This window comes from Calidris pugnax, unplaced genomic scaffold (assembly GCF_001431845.1).
Source record: "Calidris pugnax isolate Ruff unplaced genomic scaffold, ASM143184v1 scaffold215, whole genome shotgun sequence".
NCBI classification, from domain to species: Eukaryota; Metazoa; Chordata; class Aves; order Charadriiformes; family Scolopacidae; genus Calidris; species Calidris pugnax.
The window spans coordinates 560184-578976 of NW_015090997.1; the positions used below are offsets into that span (position 1 = coordinate 560184).

The following is an 18793-nucleotide window of genomic DNA, read 5'->3' on the forward strand; positions in this document are numbered from 1 at the left end:
GAAATACCAGGGCAGCCTGATAAAATCTGCAGGGTCACGGTCCGGCTCCATCCTCCCAGCCCGTCCCTGCTCGCCTCTGCCTTCCAAAAACAACTGGCTGCCCTCCTGGGGGATTGAGCAGAGAAATACCGAGGGCAGCCTGATAAAATCTGCAGGGTCACGGTCCGGCTCCATCCTCCCAGCCCGTCCCTGCTCGCCTCTGCCTTCCAAAAACAACCCGTCTTTGTGGCTGCCCCAAAACACGGCATTTTCCAGAAGGTTACCGGGAGGACAGAGCGCAGGCAGCTCCAGGTGGGCACAGGGAAGCTCACGCTGCTTTGGGAAAATGCTGACCTTGTTCTATTCCTATTTTTGCACATCAGCACAGCCTCCCGAATTCAGGGTTTGCAGCCCCGGTGCTGTCCTTGGCGAGGACCTTTGGAGTTATCTTTGGGCCAAAAAAAAAAAGAAAAAAAAAAAAAAAAAGAAGGAAGTTGGTGAAACACGAAGCGTATTTTTTGAATGTAACTTTATTTTTGCACAGTTTCCCCCTGTAACGTGTGGTGACCCCGTGGTGATGCACTCGTGGACTTCAACCACCAGGGATTAACCACTGCCCTGGAGTTTATTCCAGAAAAAAAAAGAAGAAAGTCAGTGAAACAGTGAAACGCAAAGCGTATTTCTTGAATGTAACTTTATTTTTGCACAGTCCCCCCCCGTAACGTGTGGTGACCCCGTGAGTGATGCACTCGTGGACTTCAACCACCGGGGATTAACCACTGCCCTGGAGTTTATTCCAAGTGTAAAGATACGGGTGAAACTCAACCTTTGCTTTATGCTGGTCTAAATCCAGAGAGACAGTCTGTGTACCGAGGTGTCTACAAAAATATTAATTTATACAAAAATATTAATTATGCAGAGATGAGCTTGGACTGGACCCCAACACTCAGATTTCTCCTGGATGTGTCTCAGACCCAACCCTATGCAAAAGCAGGTACGCAACAAGCACAAGGAGGAGAAGAGGGGGTTACAGCAGGCACACGCTCAGGAAGCCCTGAGTCAACACAGCCCCGCTTAAATTTTAGTGTTTGCTTTGGGATTTTGCTCGATCCGATAAATTTGCCTAATTCCCCCCTAATAAAACTGTATCGATCCCTGCGGAAGTGCACAACGACGGAGCGGAGGGAAAGGCACAGAACTGTCCTTGCAGCATCTCCCTAACCAGGATCAAAGCACTAAACCTCTTTTTATTGTCCTTTCCTTTTATCCCACTGTCTGGATTTCATCACGAAGGGACCTACCCAGACATGTTCCTCAGGAGTCTCCCAGCCCCAGTAGCCATAGAAACCGGCTATTTTTAGTCTGTTTTCATGATGCCAGTAAATGACTTTTCTCTACTTGGGAGAGACAGAGGTCAGCCTCGTGGTGCTGGCAGGTGGTAAATGAGCGTCTCGGGCAAGGCAGGCATCTCTCCTGTACTGTACCCTTCGTTTGGGGAAATTAATGTGGCATTTGTAAATAGGCGCCCGTATCTACGCACAAGAGCCCACCACTACCGGGTCAGCCTCGTGGTGCTGGCGGGTGGTAAATGAGCGTCTCGGGCAAGGCAGGCATCTCTCCTGTACTGTACCCTTCGTTTGGGGAAATTAATGTGGCATTTGTAAATAGGCGCCCGTATCTACGCACAAGAGCCCACCACTTCCTCTGGGATTTCCTACGCCAGAGAAAACATTTGTAAGAATTTTTAGAGTAACGGGTTTTATATAGACATTTTGGAGATCAGGGGTTTTTTGGTGCGTGATGAGCTTCCTCCTTTCCTGAGCTGGTTCTTCAAAAGAGCCCGTCATACAAATTACCAGGGTTTGGAAACGCGATCGATGCGGGCAGGAGCACGGCGGGCGCTCGAAGCATAAATCAGCCCCACAACAATGCCTTTCATTCCTGGGATATCAGCACGACTCGCAGCCAAAGGCTTTTGAAGTCAGATGGAAAAACACATTTGTCTGAGTAATTATCGGGCTACATGCTAATGAGCAACGCTGGCCGGGTAATTCAGCGCGAGGAAAGGGAGCTGGGGGCAGAGCATCCTTTTCTTCGAGGGTTTTCTGAAAACACCCATCGTCTCCCAGGATGTTGCCCCTTCCTGACAGCCCCACGGCAGGATCTGGCCCACAGGGGATCCCTTGGGGGGTGCAGGAGCATCCTCAGCCAGTGCCACGTCCCGGGGGAGCCCCTTGGGAAGGGACCAGCAAACCCAGCAGAGATGCTGGAGACTTTTTTCCTTCCGATGCCTGTCAGGTATCCCAGAGCTGTAAATACACACTGAGCCCGACGGCTTCTGCTGTAACGTTCCCTAGTTTACAAGATTGTACTGTAAATTATAGATGTACATCATGACTGCGGTTTGCACCGAGGGACTCGCCGATTGATCTCTCTCCTGCTGGGTGATATTCGGGGCTGCCACAGCCCTTCTTTGGGGAGCAGCGTGCTGCTGCGGGTCGTTTGTACGTCTCATCTCCCTCTGCACTTGGAGCAAGCACTTTCCAGCCCGGCTGTACGAGCAGCTGCTGTAATAAACCGCTTAACGAGAGCCCACCGTGAGACGGGTTTTATTCCTGCGGCCCTGAGCTGGTGGGGTTTGGTGGGATCGTGGGGGGAGAGGTGGGGAGGGACGCACCTCCCTAACCCTGTGTGCAGCTGGAGAGTCACCCCACAAAGCCCCTCACTCACACACTCACAGTGCGGGTGCGAAGCTGAACTGCAGTCCAGAGTCCAGAGCAGGCCACGGAGATGCTGGGAGGGCTGGACCAACTCCATCCTGCTGGGAGGACAGGCTGAGAGAGTTGGGGGGTTCAGCCTGGAGAAGAGAAGGCTCCGGGGAGACCTTAGAGCCCCTTCCAGTCCCTCAAGGGGCTCCAGGAGAGATGGGGAGGGACTCTTGATCAGGGAGGGGAGCCATAGGAGGAGGGGGAAGGGTTTGGCCCTGAAAGAGGGGAGATGGAGCTGAGATGTGGGGAAGAACTTCTTTGGTGTGAGGGTGGTGAGAGCCTGGCCCAGGTTGGCCAGAGAAGCTGTGGCTGCCCCATCCCTGGAGGGGTTCAAGGCCAGGTTGGAAGGGGCTTGGCCTGGTTGGAGGTGTCCCTGCCCAGGCAACACCTGTGACAGTCCCCTCCAACCCAAACCGCTCTGAGGACGGCCGCCCGGCGCAACTCAGCGCATGTAACAGGGCTCCCTGTGCCGGGGATGGGCCCTTTAAACCGTCGGGGGGTGCCGGGGCTGGGACAGACCAGAGCCGGGAGGGATGGGGGGGTCCGCCCGGGTCGTCTCAGGGCGGGGGGGTACAGGTGGGCCGAGCCGGGGGGCGCGGATCAACCCCTCCCCAGGCGATGGTACAGCCCACGGGGGGCGTGGCCGGCCGAGGCGGGCGGGCTGCTTGAAAGCCGTTGAGCGGCCTGGAGTGCAGGGCTGTGGGTTGCTCCGCTGCCACCGGGAGCGGGCCGGGAGAGCCCCGGGGCGGCTCTGGTTCGGACCGGGGGTGGGCCCGGGGCGGCGGAAAAAGCTCCGGTTCGGGCGGGGGGCAGCGGCAGAGGGGCCCGGGGCGGAGGAAAGGCCCCAAGGCCTGCGCGGAGAGGCCTGTGGGGACGCGCATGCGCGGGGCGGTGCTGAGGCTCTTGGCGGCAGGCCGGGGCTGGCTGTGCCCAGACCTCGTGGCGCAACGGTAGCGCGTCTGACTCCAGATCAGAAGGCTGCGTGTTCGAATCACGTCGGGGTCACGGGTGCCCTTCGGGGTTCATTTTTCCGGCCAGCGGGGCCGGGTCCGGGGTACCCCCGGGGGCAGCGGGCACGGAGGCGGGCGGTGGCGGAGCGACGGACTCGGGAGCTCCGGCAGCACCTCCTGGGCTCTAATTTTTGCTCTGGGTGGGGGTCCCTGAGCAGTGATGCCTTTCTTCTTGCTAAGAATCCCCAGCAGTAGTTGAATTAAATACTTTTTAGAACTAAATATAACACGCAGTGCTCCAGACGTAACTTTTTTTCCTGCCTCTGTGGCGGTGGAAGTAGCTCTAGCTTTGAAGCAGCCCGTGCACTTTGTTGTTTTAAGCTATTTTGCATTTGGAAGGAACAATAAAGGCAAAGTCTAATCTGCAGGAGGGATGCAGCTTCTAAGTGGTCATTAACTTTTAACTGCTCATTAACTTTTAACTGCTTTAACCTGTTCAGCAGATGATGGGTTGTGCGCACCTGAGCTCCTGGAGTCTTCATCTCCTCCCATTAAATGGCTTTTGTCTTGGCTGGCTTTGCTTTTGAGCTTCATGGGTTTATAATTGCAGGCAGGAATGATGCTCTGAGCCTCGGTTGCCACAAAGATTTCCTTTGTGTTGGAAAAAATAGCACCAGGCGAAACAAAATGGAAACGGAGCCTTTATTGCCCTCGCTGATACAGTTTTAATTAAGGAAAAATGGCTGGGCAAAAAATGACCTGGTACCTGGAAGTGTGTGTCCTCGGTGCTCCCTGAAACACACAATATTAAAGCCATTCGTAAGGGGACGGTGGGATGTGTTTAAACCTCACTCTGGAAGTTTGAATAAATGCGTTGTGTGTGTTTGCTACGTGGCTACTAATTAAAAATGTGTGTGTAATTGGTTTGGGATTTAACTGTGCTGTGGGAAGGGATGGTTGGGCTGAAAGCAAATGACTGGAACCCCTTAAAAGAATAACTCCTAGAACTCGAGTAGATCTTTTCTCAGTGTTCTGTTCCTATTGAATATTTAAATCTCCATTTTTGCCAAAAAAACCTCTTCAGGTTTTAAATGTGTTTCCCTTTGATGGGACAACTGCTTTTTCCAAAAGAAGGCAATTGCTGAATGTGAATTTCCTGAGGAAGATCCCGTTAATGGCTTCACTATTAACGTTTGTTTTGGTCTAAATACCAAATGTTATACCAAAATACCTGGGTCTGGTTTGTGTGTTTCACACACCTGTTTGTGGAAGGGATGTTCTGGAGCTGCTGTGCTTTGGCTGAGATCTTCCCTGGAGTGTTTGAGCTGACTGAATTGAAAAAGAAAGTTATTGCGTGTCTGCTCAGTATTTAAAAATGTAATTGCAGTGAAAAGGCCTCTCTGCGCTTGTACTTTTTAATCCCAGGTGCTTAGTAAATGTTGTTTTGTTTCCTGTGTAGAAATTACATGGGTTTGTTTCAGGGTAAAAGGAGCTGTAATGAATTCTGTGGAAAGTACCTCTTCTGAGGATTTCTTCCCCTAAAACTGTTGGAAGATGAGCTAGCTCCAGCGAGCCGGGGTGCTGCACAGCTGAGGGATTATCAGGGCTTCAAAATGGCTTTCCACGCTCTATTTCCTGTCTTTTAATGTTTTAAATTGACTAGGTGTACAGCATCCCTGGGATGTTATTCCATCAGCTAACGGCGTCTGGGAGTACCATGGTGCAAACATCTTCCCTCCCAGGGGATCTCGGGAATCGGTCTTACCCCTTGAAGGTTTCAAGCCTAGGGTATTTTTTTGGAAAAGATGGTTTTTGTAATGTAATCAGTCTGAAAGAATGTATTTACAGTCATCCTGTTCCTACTGTATGTTCTCACCTCCCTTCACCTTGCCACCTCGATAAATCCTTCTCCTTTCTTAATTATTTTTGATGTTCTCTTTCATTCCCCTCCATCTCTGCTGCACCCTCCCCTTGCCTTGCCCCTGTGCCTCTCCCTCATCCATGGTGTGGTATTTCTTTTGGTCCTCCAAAAGAAACCCCGAACAACAACAAAAAACCCCTAGTATTTATGTTGCTTTTGCCTTCTCCAAACAACAACAACAAAAAACCCAAAACCCTAGTATTTATGTTGCTTTTGCCTTCTCCCAGGAATTGCTGGTTGTGTCTTTCCAATTTTGCTCCCAGTAAAGATGAGGGTTACCTTTTCCTTGGATAAACTTAAATTGTATGAGATGTAACTTTTATATTTAAGCGTAGATGATGCTGATGACGCTTCCAACTCTTGCTCTTCCGGGAGGAGGATTTTCTCCATCAAAGTGGAATTTCTTTGGGATTGACTCCGCTTCCAGTTGCCATGGGGAGCTCTGACATCAGAGCAGTCGCAAACACCAGACAATGGGGTAAGGGAAGGGACCCCTTTCGGGCGCTTCAGCTGGTGCTTTAGCTCCGGACTCGAGCTGACCATGTCAAGTGGTAAGTGGCTTCTTCTGAAATACTGGAATCTTTTATTTTGGATAAACATCCCCAGCTGGGAGCTGGTGTGGGCACAGCTGAGGTCTGTGGGCCATCGGTGGGAGCTGCAGTGGTGGCCGTGGACATTCCCCACTGGTCAGGGTGAACTCATGGGTGCTTGGAGCTGAAGTGGTCCTTCTAGAGAGTGATTATCTCATTAAGCTTGGTAAGGTCTCAATATTTTGTGCAAGAATGACACTGGTGGGACAGAACTTCTTGTCAGATGTGCTGTGTTAGGTGATTTTTATTTTTCTTTGAGAAAAACTGGATGTGAAGGTGAATACATGGATTATGGCATGGTCTGGAATCTGCGTGGTCTGTTCCCACCGTGATCTGTGGGGGGCAGTGCCCTTCTTTTTTTTTTTTCTTCCCATATTTTGCTGGCTGATAAATGGAGGGTCCTGAAGGGGTGCCAGGGGGTGAACAGCTTCGCTGCTGTAACGCGGGCTCCTCTGCCAGCCTTCCCCGGGCTGCTCCGGAGGCTTCCTCCTGACTTTCATCAGGAGACGTTGAGAAATTAAATGGGAAGACTGCCAATATTTGGTGAGGTGCTGATGAAGGGAGTGCTGATGCTGAAGTGGCTCTTGTTGATATTAAACCTCATCTTTCTAACCCACCTTTCACCTGAGTGTTTGCCAGTGATGTTTGTCTATACCTAGGACTTGGATTTTTGTGTCCCGTGAGACAGGTTCCTACCTGTGGCTCATAGAAATAGAGACAAAAGGGTATGTGAATGTCACTGAGGTAGTTTCATTTTATCTTGTCCCAATCACTTTACTTACCAGCGTGGAGTGAGGAAAGAGTATTGTTCCAGAAAACAATCTAGAAAGGCATTAAAGAGCAGATCTGAAGCCTCCATCCTCTTAAAGGGAAGCAAATGAGGTGTGACTTCAGGCCATTTTGCTCCTTAAAACAAACGGCTCCTTAAAGAAAAGTCTCTGATCCCTGGAGGTTTTTTTATTTCTGTTCCTCCCCTCGCAATCGGGATGGCAAATGTTATAATCAAAATCAGGTCACAAGAGAGCAATGCATGAAGGAGCAGCTGTTGCATGCAGTCATGCACAATATTTCTGTGCTAGAAATGATTCATTTAGTCTGTGTAATATATATGGAAATGTGCTGCGGGAGCATTGCTGAAAATAACCTATTGAGTTCCTACAGCCCCAACAAAACTCATCTTTGATTTGTGGATTTTACACGCCTTTTCCCTTTTATGATACATCAAATAAACATTGGCAATCTACCTTTTAGTTCGGTAGCATTGCTTGACTGTATTTAATCTGTATGGATATACTTCTTTTTAACTGACATCCCTGAATGCGATACCTTCAGCCCCGAAAGCATAAACTAAATGAAGGTCACGTCAGTGAGTTGTAGGAAAAGAAAAATAAAATCCTGCTGCAGAAGCGTTCGGGATGAACAGATAAAGGAGGTGGAATGAAGAGGCTGAAGTGGGGGGACCTGTTTCAAAGGTCTCATAATATTCTGAAAAAATCGGAGCTGAAAGGGATTTTTATTCTTTTTACTCAAGTAGAACATTCTGTGTTTTAATCTCAGAAAGCCTTTTGGGGAGTTCCTCAGTCCTAAAAGCTGTTTTGCCCCCACCTTTTCTTTATTGTTACGTCCTTTGAAGTTCTCTTCAAAGATGAAGCCAAACTTCCCATTTATTCTACGGACTGTAATGAATATCCAGCTTTGTTTAAGCAATTAGCTTGGCGGGGTGATTTCTGTTGCTGTTTAAAATATATTAAAAAAAAAAAAGTTCCAAAATCCTGAGCGGTTTAGACATGTTTTGAAAAAAACACTAAGCCAACAGCTGTGCATTGGGCTAATCTGACAGTATAGCAGCTGTCATAACAAAAGCAGAGCTGGTTCAAACACAGCTCCTTTGTGTAACGATTGAAAATGGTTTAAAGGAGAAGATTATTTACTGGTTCTACTGGGTTGAGCTGCGGGGTTGGAGAAGTGACTGTTCACTTGGGGTTTTTTTGTATGTGACCCCAACAGATGACTGGGCTCTTAACCATTTTAACCACTTTTTTAGCTTAGAAACTCAAATGTGGTTGTATCCTGAGCTCTGTTTGTTGCCACTGGCTCTGGTTGTGTCCCTCCACCTTCCGTGGGTGCTGGCCTGGAGGCAGCTCGAGCCATTTCCACGTGTGGCTGAGCCACATCTGTCATCAAAGAATGGACCAGGGAATGCAAGAGGGAATAATTAAGCAATGCCATTTGTAAAGATGTACCAAACTGTAGCTTTTTAAAGCATTAAATAATGCAACCTGGTGTAGATACCTCGGGCTAATTCACTTGTATTTTAAGGCTGGGTTGTTTTTTTTTTTCCCCTTTTCTCCTCATTCAGACGAAAGTTATGAAGTAACCTTCGAAATGACAGCAGACTTTGCCTCTGGCTCTGCTGAGGTAAGTAATCTGCTAATGCATGAATATTTTATGTACCACCACTAAATGAAGGAAATTGCAAGTTGATATACACTGATGTTCTTTGTATTAGCTGGTGAGGAATGCAGCAATTATCTCCAATCAGTTAATTACAGCATCTTTCTATGGCCTGCCTTCCACTTTCTTGAGCTTTCTTTTGTAAGGGGACAGAGTATTTGTTAAGCTCGCTGTTCCATAGCTGCTGCACAGAAGAAGTGCTTTCTCATTATCTCGTTGGAAATTGTGTTGACCTTTAATACCGTAGTGAAAGTCGTTGGTGTTTCCTCAGCCCACCCTGTTCCTTTCTCTTTTGCTTGTAGTTCCCACACCTGGAACAAATTGAATGTCACATGAAGCTTCTGTTGCAGGATGTAGATTGCACCCTGGCTGAGATGATAGCAGAGGGAAGTACCTCTTCTTGTTACACATTAATCTTATTATGCCTTCCCATCTAGCAACCCCTAAATCTGGGAGTGAACTTAAATTGAGTTTCCATCACTGTTTGCTGTCTCCTAATTGGGATTTTCTAGCAATGACTATTAAAGGAAACCAGGTCCGTTTGTAGCAATAGATCATTAAATTGGGCTTACTTGTACCCCAGCTATTTGGATGGTTTAGTAGCTTTCAGTGCATACTAGAAACGTTCATCAGAGAAATTATGAAACTAGCAGCCCACAGAAATGAAAAATGATGCCCCTTTATGATGGGCCATCTCTCTCAAATATATTAGATTTTTAAATAGAAAAGAATTAGATAGATTGCTAATTAAAAGTAGAGTGCGTATCGGATGACTAATTAGTGATAAAGTACAAGCTATCTTGAGAATTGCTTTGCTCCTTACTTATTGAATGTAAATTATTTCAGGCTTTTAGTTACATGCATTTAAATCAACTTTAACGTTGTAACTGTGTGTGTGTGGACTTGTCACAGGTGGAAAAATTGTAAGAAGTTTCTCCTTTAAATCAATATGGATGAGGAGAACATGGTCTGTGCTGTAGGGCCTTCAAGACTTTGTGGTAGCTCGTGAGGAGAGGCTTTAATTACACACCCACAACCTGTCTTGAAATATTAACAGGTAGAACGAATATTGCTGGAGGATGAATTGCCGATAGACCAGGCGTGGGGACAAGAGAGCTCACCCAGCAGCGGTCCCTGCGGCACCACTCGGAAGGCTGTTTGCAGGAAAAGGGTATGATGGCATTGTTAAACTACAATAGTCACCTCCCTGCACTTCCTCTGGGCACAAAACACTCCCCAGATACAACCCTCAGGCTAGTAGTGCCCCATCCAGATGATTAGTCACGGAATCTCATTTCTCTGACTAATGCAGCAGTACAGAAGCACATCCCTTGGTGTCTCAGTCAATCTAAAGCTTAGAAATCTGCCATCTTATCTGAATGGATCTCATGTGCAATTTACAGTGCAGTGCAAGGATCCTGAGTCAACTGAGTCAATGAGCTTGCTCATCCCGCAGGAATCCTGGCAGGGTGGCCAGATGTTCCCCTGGAGGCATTCCACTTCCTTCCCAGCATAGCATGTAACCCAGAAGATGGCTATCTTAAAGAAGACGGTATTCCCTTTTGAAGAGAATATTTAGGGGAACTTTGATGTACTTGTAAGATACATTCCACATTTAAAATTCAGCCGTGGATCATTTTGAAACAGGAGATTCCGAGTTGAACTTTTTGCCCAAGCTCTTACTTACCTTTAAGATTACACATCATCCGTTGAAAAGTAGAGTACTCAGGCTTCTGCCCTAGAAATGGGGGCATAACGTTCAAGGTGGTGGCTAAGCCTTTGCAGGGCATGGCCATTGGTCTTGTTGGCACAAGACTTTTGTCTCTTGGTGGCCTCCAGCACAGTGGGGCTCTGGTCCTGGGTGAGGCCTTGGAGCATTAATGTAACGGGGACGTTGACTTCGGCACTGTTTCCCTTGCATGAAGATGAGTTTGTTGAGCTGCTGTGATTAGATGGTGTGTCCAGAGGCAAAATACTGTTTATTGTGCATTACGTACCGACTTGCGCAATAAATCAGTTTCAAGTAATATTTCTTTTTCCAGCAGGATGAGAAAATGGTGGATGAGAGTGCAATGATATACTGAACATCAATTAATATTCCGGAGGCATCCGTGTTAGACAGGGTAGACTGCAGGCAACCAGCCTTTGCTTTAACCTAATCTCTTGGTGATTTTTATGTACTTCCCAAAGACTTTTTTTTTCTTTCTCCAGTAGAACAATTCACTTTAAATGGGATTATTTCAAGGCAGTGTCTATTCACTGAATCACTTTTCATCGAGAGGTAACATGATGTTTCTCATGTCTGGGCACCATCACTGTGAGACTGCTGTGAATTTACTCTTTCTCATTAGTGTTGTTCTGGTAACACCAGGACCTCAAAAGGTGAAGCATCCTCCCCCTTGGAATTAAGGTGGCCTTGCTGGAGCAATCTGCAGCTTGTTCAGTAGCTTTGCTTGCTAGAAATGACAAACTTGTTGTTAAGTTCATTGAATCTCTCACCATACTTTCTTTTTTCATCAGATGAGTGGGACATCTAGTGATGAGACTGACGAAGATGAAGGGTAAATTTGCTTTTCTTTTGCTTTGCCTCCCAGAGTTATCAGGTACCACACATTTAACCCGTCTTCCTCTTGTCAAAAGCCACCTTCCCTTTGGCTTATTTTCCCGTTTTGGAGAATTCCCCTCGTGGTTATCTGCAGATGAAAGTCTTTGAAAGCTCAGGAGTTCTAGAAATTCTTGCTTAGAAAAGAAAATGCTAGCGGAGAAGATTCTGGAACTAGATTAAAAAAAAAAGACCTTTTTAAAGTTGAAGAGTGCCTTAAGTGGAATGTTTTGAGTTTCACCTGGGATTCCTGTGAGCCATGTGAGCATGACAGCAAAGAAACCACCTTGTGCTGCTGAACCTGCCAGGCCCTTCAGCAGCTTCTGCCCTTCTCGGCGTCTGAGCAAAAGGGACGCCTGTGCAGAGTTGGAACAGCTCTTTCTGATGCTCAGAAAAAAAACAGGTTTCTTACAAAGGCATTGTCTGGCTGAGGGGACACCGTTTCAATAGACCTGTATCAAGAGTGCATTAAAGTGAGATATTAACAATGGGGGGGAGAGGGGCACCTCCTTTAGTGGTTGAACTTCAGGTCGGTGCTAAATGTGGGTGGCCTTTTTGCAATGTACTGCTTCGATGCTGAAAGCAGGGTAGTCTCTGCAGACTCCTTAGAGTCTCTTTCAGGCTTGAGCTCTCTTTTTTTTAGAGCTTTGTGAAAATACACTCCTATTCTTCGGAGTTTTGCATGGACAGAAGAGGGAACCCTGGGAGACTGTCTCCTGCTGCTGTTAGAACCTCATCAAAGTGGTTTGGGTTTTTTTTCCAGCATGGGAATATGTGAATGAAAAGGGGTCCTGACCCATAGATCTTCCTTCAGCTAGAGGCTACCTAGAAAAGTAGGCTTCTGGTGCTACTGTGCTGTCAGTTCTGCAGCAGCAGATAGCAGGCATGTCCCAGAATGCCATTCTCATTAATTCCTTGCCTGCCATATCCCAGACACCTTTCCCCAGGTAATCCTGCTGCCCAGTATGAGGGTGAGTGGCATTAGGGTATCCCTCTGTGCCAGCTGCACAAAGGTGGCACTTGCTTTAATTTCCAAAGACTGTTGTTTTATAAGCAGAAGACTCGGTTTGTGCTTTTGTTTTATTGAATTTCTTTTTTGATTCTGCCCTAATTGCAAGAATGGTAGGTTTTTAGCCCTGAAAGATAACAGATGTTGGCTCTGTACGGTCAGCGATGAGAATTCAGGTTACCTGAAGCAACTTTTGATTTTTTTTATTTTTTTTTTCCCCCTCATAAATCCAACAGGAGAAGTCCAAGGAAGGCGAGGCGGCGGTCACGAGCATGGGACACCTTGAAGACAGTTGAAGTGGTAGAAGAGACGTTGATGCTGGAAGATAGGAAGAACCCAGAAGCAGCCCAGGAAGAGAGCAGTGACAGTTTCATACCCATGTCTCTGTGGATAGCGGTATTTGCCGTCTCTGTTTTTGTAATCCTCATGTGTTTAATAAATAGTTGTTAATCCAAACTGTCTGCTTGTAAACCTCATCCCGGGAAGAACATACAAGCAAGGTCCTGATGACATGAGCAGTGACTGCAAAACTGAAGAATGTGGGTTTTTTTTCTCCCTGCTGCTTGTGAACAAGCTCTTCAGGCAGTGAGTTTGAAGGCCAGTAGGAGGGTGAAAACAGCCTGTGACTTGACTTTGCCTGGAGTTCCCTGCCTACAGTAGTTCCCAATCTTTGGAAATGAGACTTGCTACTCTGCTGCTCCTTTGCTGAAGCCGAGTTGGCAGGTTTTGTGCCCTCAGGGAGTTTTATTTGCACGGAGGTTCTTGGAGTTCTGCGTGGCTTGGTTTTTCCTGAGGTGCCTGTGGGTGGGATTACTGTGTTGCTGAGAACCCACAGCTTCTCTGGGCTCTGGGTGTCTTGTATTTGAGAAGCAGCAGATATTAAATGCAGGGAAGAAGTTGCTTGCCAAGCTGGCAAGGCAGGTACTGGCTCTAGCTTAATGCAAGCCATGAGAGATCAAGGGAGGAGTTACTATATCTTAACCTGGGTGGGGAAACAAACATTTTTGCCCCTTCAAGTCTGTAAGTGTTACTGAAAGGGGGGGAAATGAGTCTCTCCCACTGTTGGCTGCCACTCTTCATGCCAAGAGGACCTAATTTTGTGTGTGATGTTCTCATAGATCGTGACACTTAAATTGAAATGACTTGGGGGTTAAGATCAAGCTGAAGCCTTTTATTATCTCTTCACAGGAGAAAAGTGAAGCTTTGGATGCTGCAGATGCGCCGGCACCAGAGCCATTTGTCTCGGAGACTGACCAATGGGGGTTTAAATCTGCCACCGATGCTGCTGGTCCCCACCCCACCTCGTCAGCCGTCCCCGCGTGGGTTAGTTTCAAAAGATTCTTGTTTTATAACCAGAAGATTTGGTTTGTGTTTTCATTTTGTTAAATTATTTTTTCTTAATTTATTCTGCCCTAAATGCAAGATTCCTTTCACATGCAGTGGTAGGTTTCCATCCCTAAAAGATAACAGCTGTTGGCTCTGTAAGGTCAGCAATGAGAAGTCAGGTTACCTGGAGCAACTCTTTGTTTTCTCCTCAAAGATGCAGCAGGAGGAGTCCAAAGAAAGCGAGGCAGCAGTCACCAGCTCAGAAGAACATGAAGATGCCTCAGTGGAGAAAGAGACATTGCTGCTTTCTTCTTCCCTTCTTCCAGCAGAAGCAGCACAGGAAGGGAACACTCAAGGTTTGATACCTGTGGCTGCGTGGATCGTGGTATTTGCCATCTCTGTGTTTGTCATCTTCGTGCCTGTAGTTAATGGATGGTAATCCAACCAGTCTGCTCATAAACCTCATCCTGGGAAGAAAATAAAAACAGTGTCCTCATGATATAAGCCGTGTTGAGCAGTGACTTAAAAACTGAGGCCATGAAGATGCTCCAGAGGCTGGAGCCCTTCTGCTGGGGGGGGCGCTGAGAGAGTTGGGGGGGTCAACCTGGAGAAGAGAAGGCTCCGGGGAGACCTTAGAGCCCCTTCCAGTCCCTCAAGGGGCTCCAGGAGAGATGGGGAGGGACTCTGGATCAGGGAGGGGAGCCCTAGGAGGAGGGGGAAGGGTTTGACACTGAAAGAGGGGAGATGGAGCTGAGATGTGGGGAAGAACTTGTTTGGTGTGAGGGTGGTGAGAGCCTGGCCCAGGTTGCCCAGAGAAGCTGTGGCTGCCCCATCCCTGGAGGGGTTCAAGGCCAGGTTGGAGGGGGCTTGGAGCAACCTGCTCTGGTGGGAGGTGTCCCTGCCCAGGGCAGGGGGTGGCACTGGGGGGGCTTTAAGGTCCCTTCCAATTCTAACCATTCTATGATTATTATTTTTTTAAAATCCTCCCGGCAATGGCTAACAAAACCTTTAATGTCCTGCTCTTCAACACGCTGGGGCTGTAGGACGTGTGCTGTTCTGGTATGTGATATGAAATAAGAGTGTTAGTGCCCAGCACTGTTTTATTGTCTTTTCTTTGATATAAATACTTAGAGGGCAAATGTTCCTATCACTCATCTTAAAAATAATAAGAGATGGAGAATTAAACCAGGTTCGTGGGCACATCAGGTGCTCCAGTTTAAGCCACACTGGGAAAAGAAATTCCCATTCTGGTTCTTGTGTAGCACAGGAGACAAACTTGTTGGGCTTGTTGAAAAGGGCAGTTACCCCTGTTTTCCTCCCAGCCTCAGGTGGTGGTACCGAGTCTCTGTTACTGCCTGACCTTCTTCAAGACAATTGTACTGAGCTGTAAGTCTTGTTAATAGTGGATTTGCTTCTCCCACCCCCACAGAAGCTCAGTTTGTGCCAAGGCTCCTCCAGCTCAGCAGAAAGGAGGGAGGCAGAGTGGAGCAGAATCCAATCCTCCTTCCCTGGGGAGCCAGCTTAGCACACATTGTGCTTGTTCATTTTATTGAACGGATCAGCAAAACAAATAAACATCATGTAGATATTGTCTGCTCCAGGAGAAGGCAGGTTGTGCCCCATTCCACCCCATCTCACACTCCTGCTCTCAGCCTCAATCCAGCCACTGAAAATTATAGGTGAAGGGAGAATCTCCTTTTTTTTGGGAGCTATCTTTAATATATTCACCAACTAAATTTGTTTTCTTGGCTAACAGCAGTAGCTGAGATTCAAGGTAAGAAAATAAGGATGCAGTGCTGCTCTGTTCTCGCCTGCTGTGTACAAAAGGGATTATCAAGGACTGTACTGGGGCTGGTAGGATAAAGCCACTGGTCACCCTGTGATACAGTGGGACACTTCCAAATACAGCAGGATTTTCTTTTTTTGAAGTAAAACCCTACACAGGTAGTGTACTTTGTCACCTCGAAAACAGATCCATTAATTCATTTGGAAATACAGATGTTGAAAGAACTATTGCTCTCTTATAGCTCCTGTGTCCTACACATCTCACATTAGAGCAGCTCACCCTGCTGGGTTTGCCTCTCTGTGCTATTAGGAGGACACGTGGGAGAGGACAGAACTGCCTTCCCAGAGGTTACAGGGTTTGTCTAGTTTTAGTTAGCGAGTTTGAGGTCTGAATCCACTTTATTTTGACAGAGGTGATGAATAGTTATTTACTGTTCTGCTCTAAAACTAGTGTGGAGGCAAAGTGTTGTGTTGGGTGATTGAGTTGATTTTTTTTTAATGATTTTTTTTTTATATGAAATTACTTTACACTTAGAGCATGGGTGATGTAAGGGGTCACAATAAGATTTGCAACAATGGACCTCAGAGAGTCCTGCTGTGTCTGGCCCTGCTTGGTGCTGGGGATCACAGGGGTTTGTGCCGAGCCTGGAGCGTGTGACATCAAGTGACCTGGTGAACAAATCGAGCTCAGCTCTGTGCAGTCTCAGGTAGTTCTTGCTATATCTGGGAATTTAGAGAAGAAAAAGAAAGAGGGTGCCATTTTCCTAGAATGCTAAAGGCTTTCCCTATCCTTGGGAAGCAATTTTAGATCAGGCTGTTGTAGGAATGGGCTCTGCCCCTCGCTGAAACTGTCAGTTCTTAGAAATTCAGATGTTACAGTAGGTGGAACCATAAAAGCATTGTGTTTAATAACATGGTAGTGCCTGAGAGCACTGATGGGCTTTTCTTTTAAATCTCTTTGACAGGGCTGTGGGTCCTTGGGATGAAGGCAAGGCACACTCATGGGTCACGTGCTGGTAGGAACTTCCAACCATAGGTTGCTAAACTTGGCAAATGTTGCTTTGTGTCCCTGTGGGGCTGGGGTGGGGACGGCTCTGTGTCTTAACCCAGCTCCAGTTGTTGGCATTTAGGATGAAATCTGCCTGTGGCATCATCTGCAGAGGAAAGATGATGATACTTAAAACTGAGCAAGAAGATCTTGCCCTAAAGGAGGGATTTAAGTTAAATGGTTTGGTCTGGAATTTCCTTTTTGTCCAGGAAGTAGAAAACCCATGTGTGTTTCTATTCTTCCCCATAAGAGAAAACTCCAGTAGGGTGGGATTTATGGAGCGCATCACTCATGGGGATTTTTGCCCTCCACATGTGGCATCTCTAGATCTAAAGGAGAATAGGACTTGGCCCCCACTCAGATGGCACCAGAGGAAATATTTGTTCTTGTTACTGCTTTGCAAGGTGGTTTTTTTTTCCCTCTTCTCGCCTGAACTGTCTCACTTCTCACTCTTTGCCCCCAGCCCCTCTTACCCTGCTTTGTTAAATTCCCTTGAAAGCGTGGGTGGGAATACTGATGAGCTGACATCCCATTACCACCCACCTCCTCCAGTTTAACAGCTCACCCCTGCCCTGCAGCTCGGGCGAAGGGGGCACCCCGTGCCTCCCCTGCCCCCCCGAGCCCCCGCTGAGGGCTGGCAGGTTGCTCTCAGAAGCTTTCTCCCCCATGTCTCTAATTTTGTGCTCTGCAGCCTTCTCCGCTAGAGACCTGTCAGCGAGGATGTGTGCTTGGCAGAAATAGCTCTGGGAGAGTAATGACAGCAAAAGGGATGGTAAACAGGGGAGAGCAGAGGGGCTGTAGCAGTGAGGTCACTTTGTAGAATCACAGAATGGTTTGGGTTGGAGGGGGACCGTAAGAACATCTGGTTCCAGGTGTTCCCTGGGCAGGGACACCTCCCACCAGACGTAAAGAACATCTGGTTCCAGGTGTGCCCACCAGAGCAGGTTGCTCCAAGCCCCCTCCAACCTGCCCTTGAGCCCCTCCAGGGATGGGGAAGCCACAGCTTCTCTGGGCAACCTGGGCCAGGGTTTGTAGGATCACAGAATGGTTTGGGTTGGAGGGGACTGTAAAGAACATCTGGTTCCAGGTCTCCCCTCTTTCAGGATCAAACTCTTCCCCCTTGTCCTATGGCTCCCCTCTTTCAGGATCAAACTCTTCTCCCTTGTCCTGTGGCTCCCCTCCCTGATCCAGAGTCCCTCCCCATCTCTCCTGGAGCCCCTTGAGGGACTGGAAGGGGCTCTAAGGTCTCCCCGGAGCCTTCTCTTCTCCAGGCTGAACCCCCCCAACTCTCCAGCCCTTGGAGCATCTCCCCGGCCTCCTGTGGATCTGCTCCAACAGGTCCACGTCCTTCCTGTGCCAAAGGCTCCAGTTTCACATCATAATCCACTTTCTTGTAATGTGTCTCTGTGTTCTCAGAGACCCCCCAGGATGGGCAGCAGCTGGGGCTGGGAGATGTCTGGAGAGTAGAAGCTACAGAAGATGACCTTGGAGCATCTCCCCGGCCTCCTGTGGATCTGCTCCAACAGGTCCACGTCCTTCCTGTGCCAAAGGCTCCAGTTTCACATCATAGTCCACTTTCTTGTAATGTGTCTCTGTGTTCTCAGAGACCCCCCAGGATGGGCAGCAGCTGGGGCTGGGAGATGTCTGGAGAGTAGAAGCTACAGAAGATGGGTTAGATGGGTGAGGAGAGAATCTCATCTTCCTTCCTGGAAAGGAAAATCATCCTGGGGATGTTTTTTTCTCTACTGCTGCAGTGATCTGAGCAGCTCGGGGTCTGCTTGTCCCTTCCCTTGGCTTTGCTGGCTTTCCTTGCATTCCTTAAGATATTGGAGGAGCAGAAGGTATTTTGCAGCCACTCTACAAGGAACAGGGGAACCCAGGAGGGAGACACTGGTCAGAGGTCCTTGCCAAGCAGCCATGGCCCAGCCAAGCTGGAAATGAATCCCTGCGGATGGACAGACGGAGGGTTTCAGTGCCTTGTCACAAAAGCCTCATGTGACAGAGCCAAGAATAGAACTTCTTAATCCAGGGAGAATTGGGCAAAAGTACATTGTTACAGATTAATATGTTGGCCCGTGAACAACTCAGCTTTGAGGATCAGCAAAGCAAAGAGGAAAATTCTGAGAAATGGAAATGTTTCATTATGGCAGCCTTTGAAACAAAGCATCACGACTTCTGAAAACATTTCCTTTTCAAACTGGTGTTTTGGGTTTTTTTTTTTCTTTTCAAAGCACAAAATGCTTCAACATTTAACCCCCAGATGAAAGAAAACCAATCTTCTCTGCGGTTTAAATGAAAATTTTTGGGGTGGATCAGGAGGTTCCTTTTCAAACTGGTGTTTTGTTGTGTTTTTTTTCCTTT

The 18793-nt window shown here is 47.6% G+C and overlaps 1 protein-coding gene and 1 non-coding gene across 3 annotated transcripts; both read left to right on the top strand.

Annotated features, from left to right (window-relative positions):
- The first annotated feature begins 3680 nt into the window (after positions 1-3680).
- Positions 3681-3752, top strand: TRNAW-CCA. Its single transcript has one exon. It is a non-coding gene; the product is annotated as a tRNA-Trp (tRNA).
- Positions 3753-5789: 2037 nt separating this feature from the next.
- LOC106895804 lies at positions 5790-14079 on the top strand. 2 transcript variants are annotated; one of them, XM_014955422.1, is made up of 8 exons: positions 5790-6169; positions 8568-8626; positions 8965-9048; positions 9720-9833; positions 11183-11223; positions 12510-12669; positions 13462-13596; positions 13814-14079. In XM_014955422.1, exons 1-8 carry the CDS (start codon positions 6160-6162, stop codon positions 14036-14038), a joined length of 828 nt encoding a protein of 275 aa, XP_014810908.1. In that variant the 5' UTR covers positions 5790-6159; the 3' UTR covers positions 14039-14079. The 2 variants fall into 2 exon arrangements, with proteins under 2 accessions (XP_014810908.1, XP_014810909.1); XM_014955423.1 differs by lacking the exon at positions 5790-6169 and having other exon boundaries at positions 8582-8626; positions 8965-9197.
- Positions 14080-18793: the final 4714 nt, after the last annotated feature.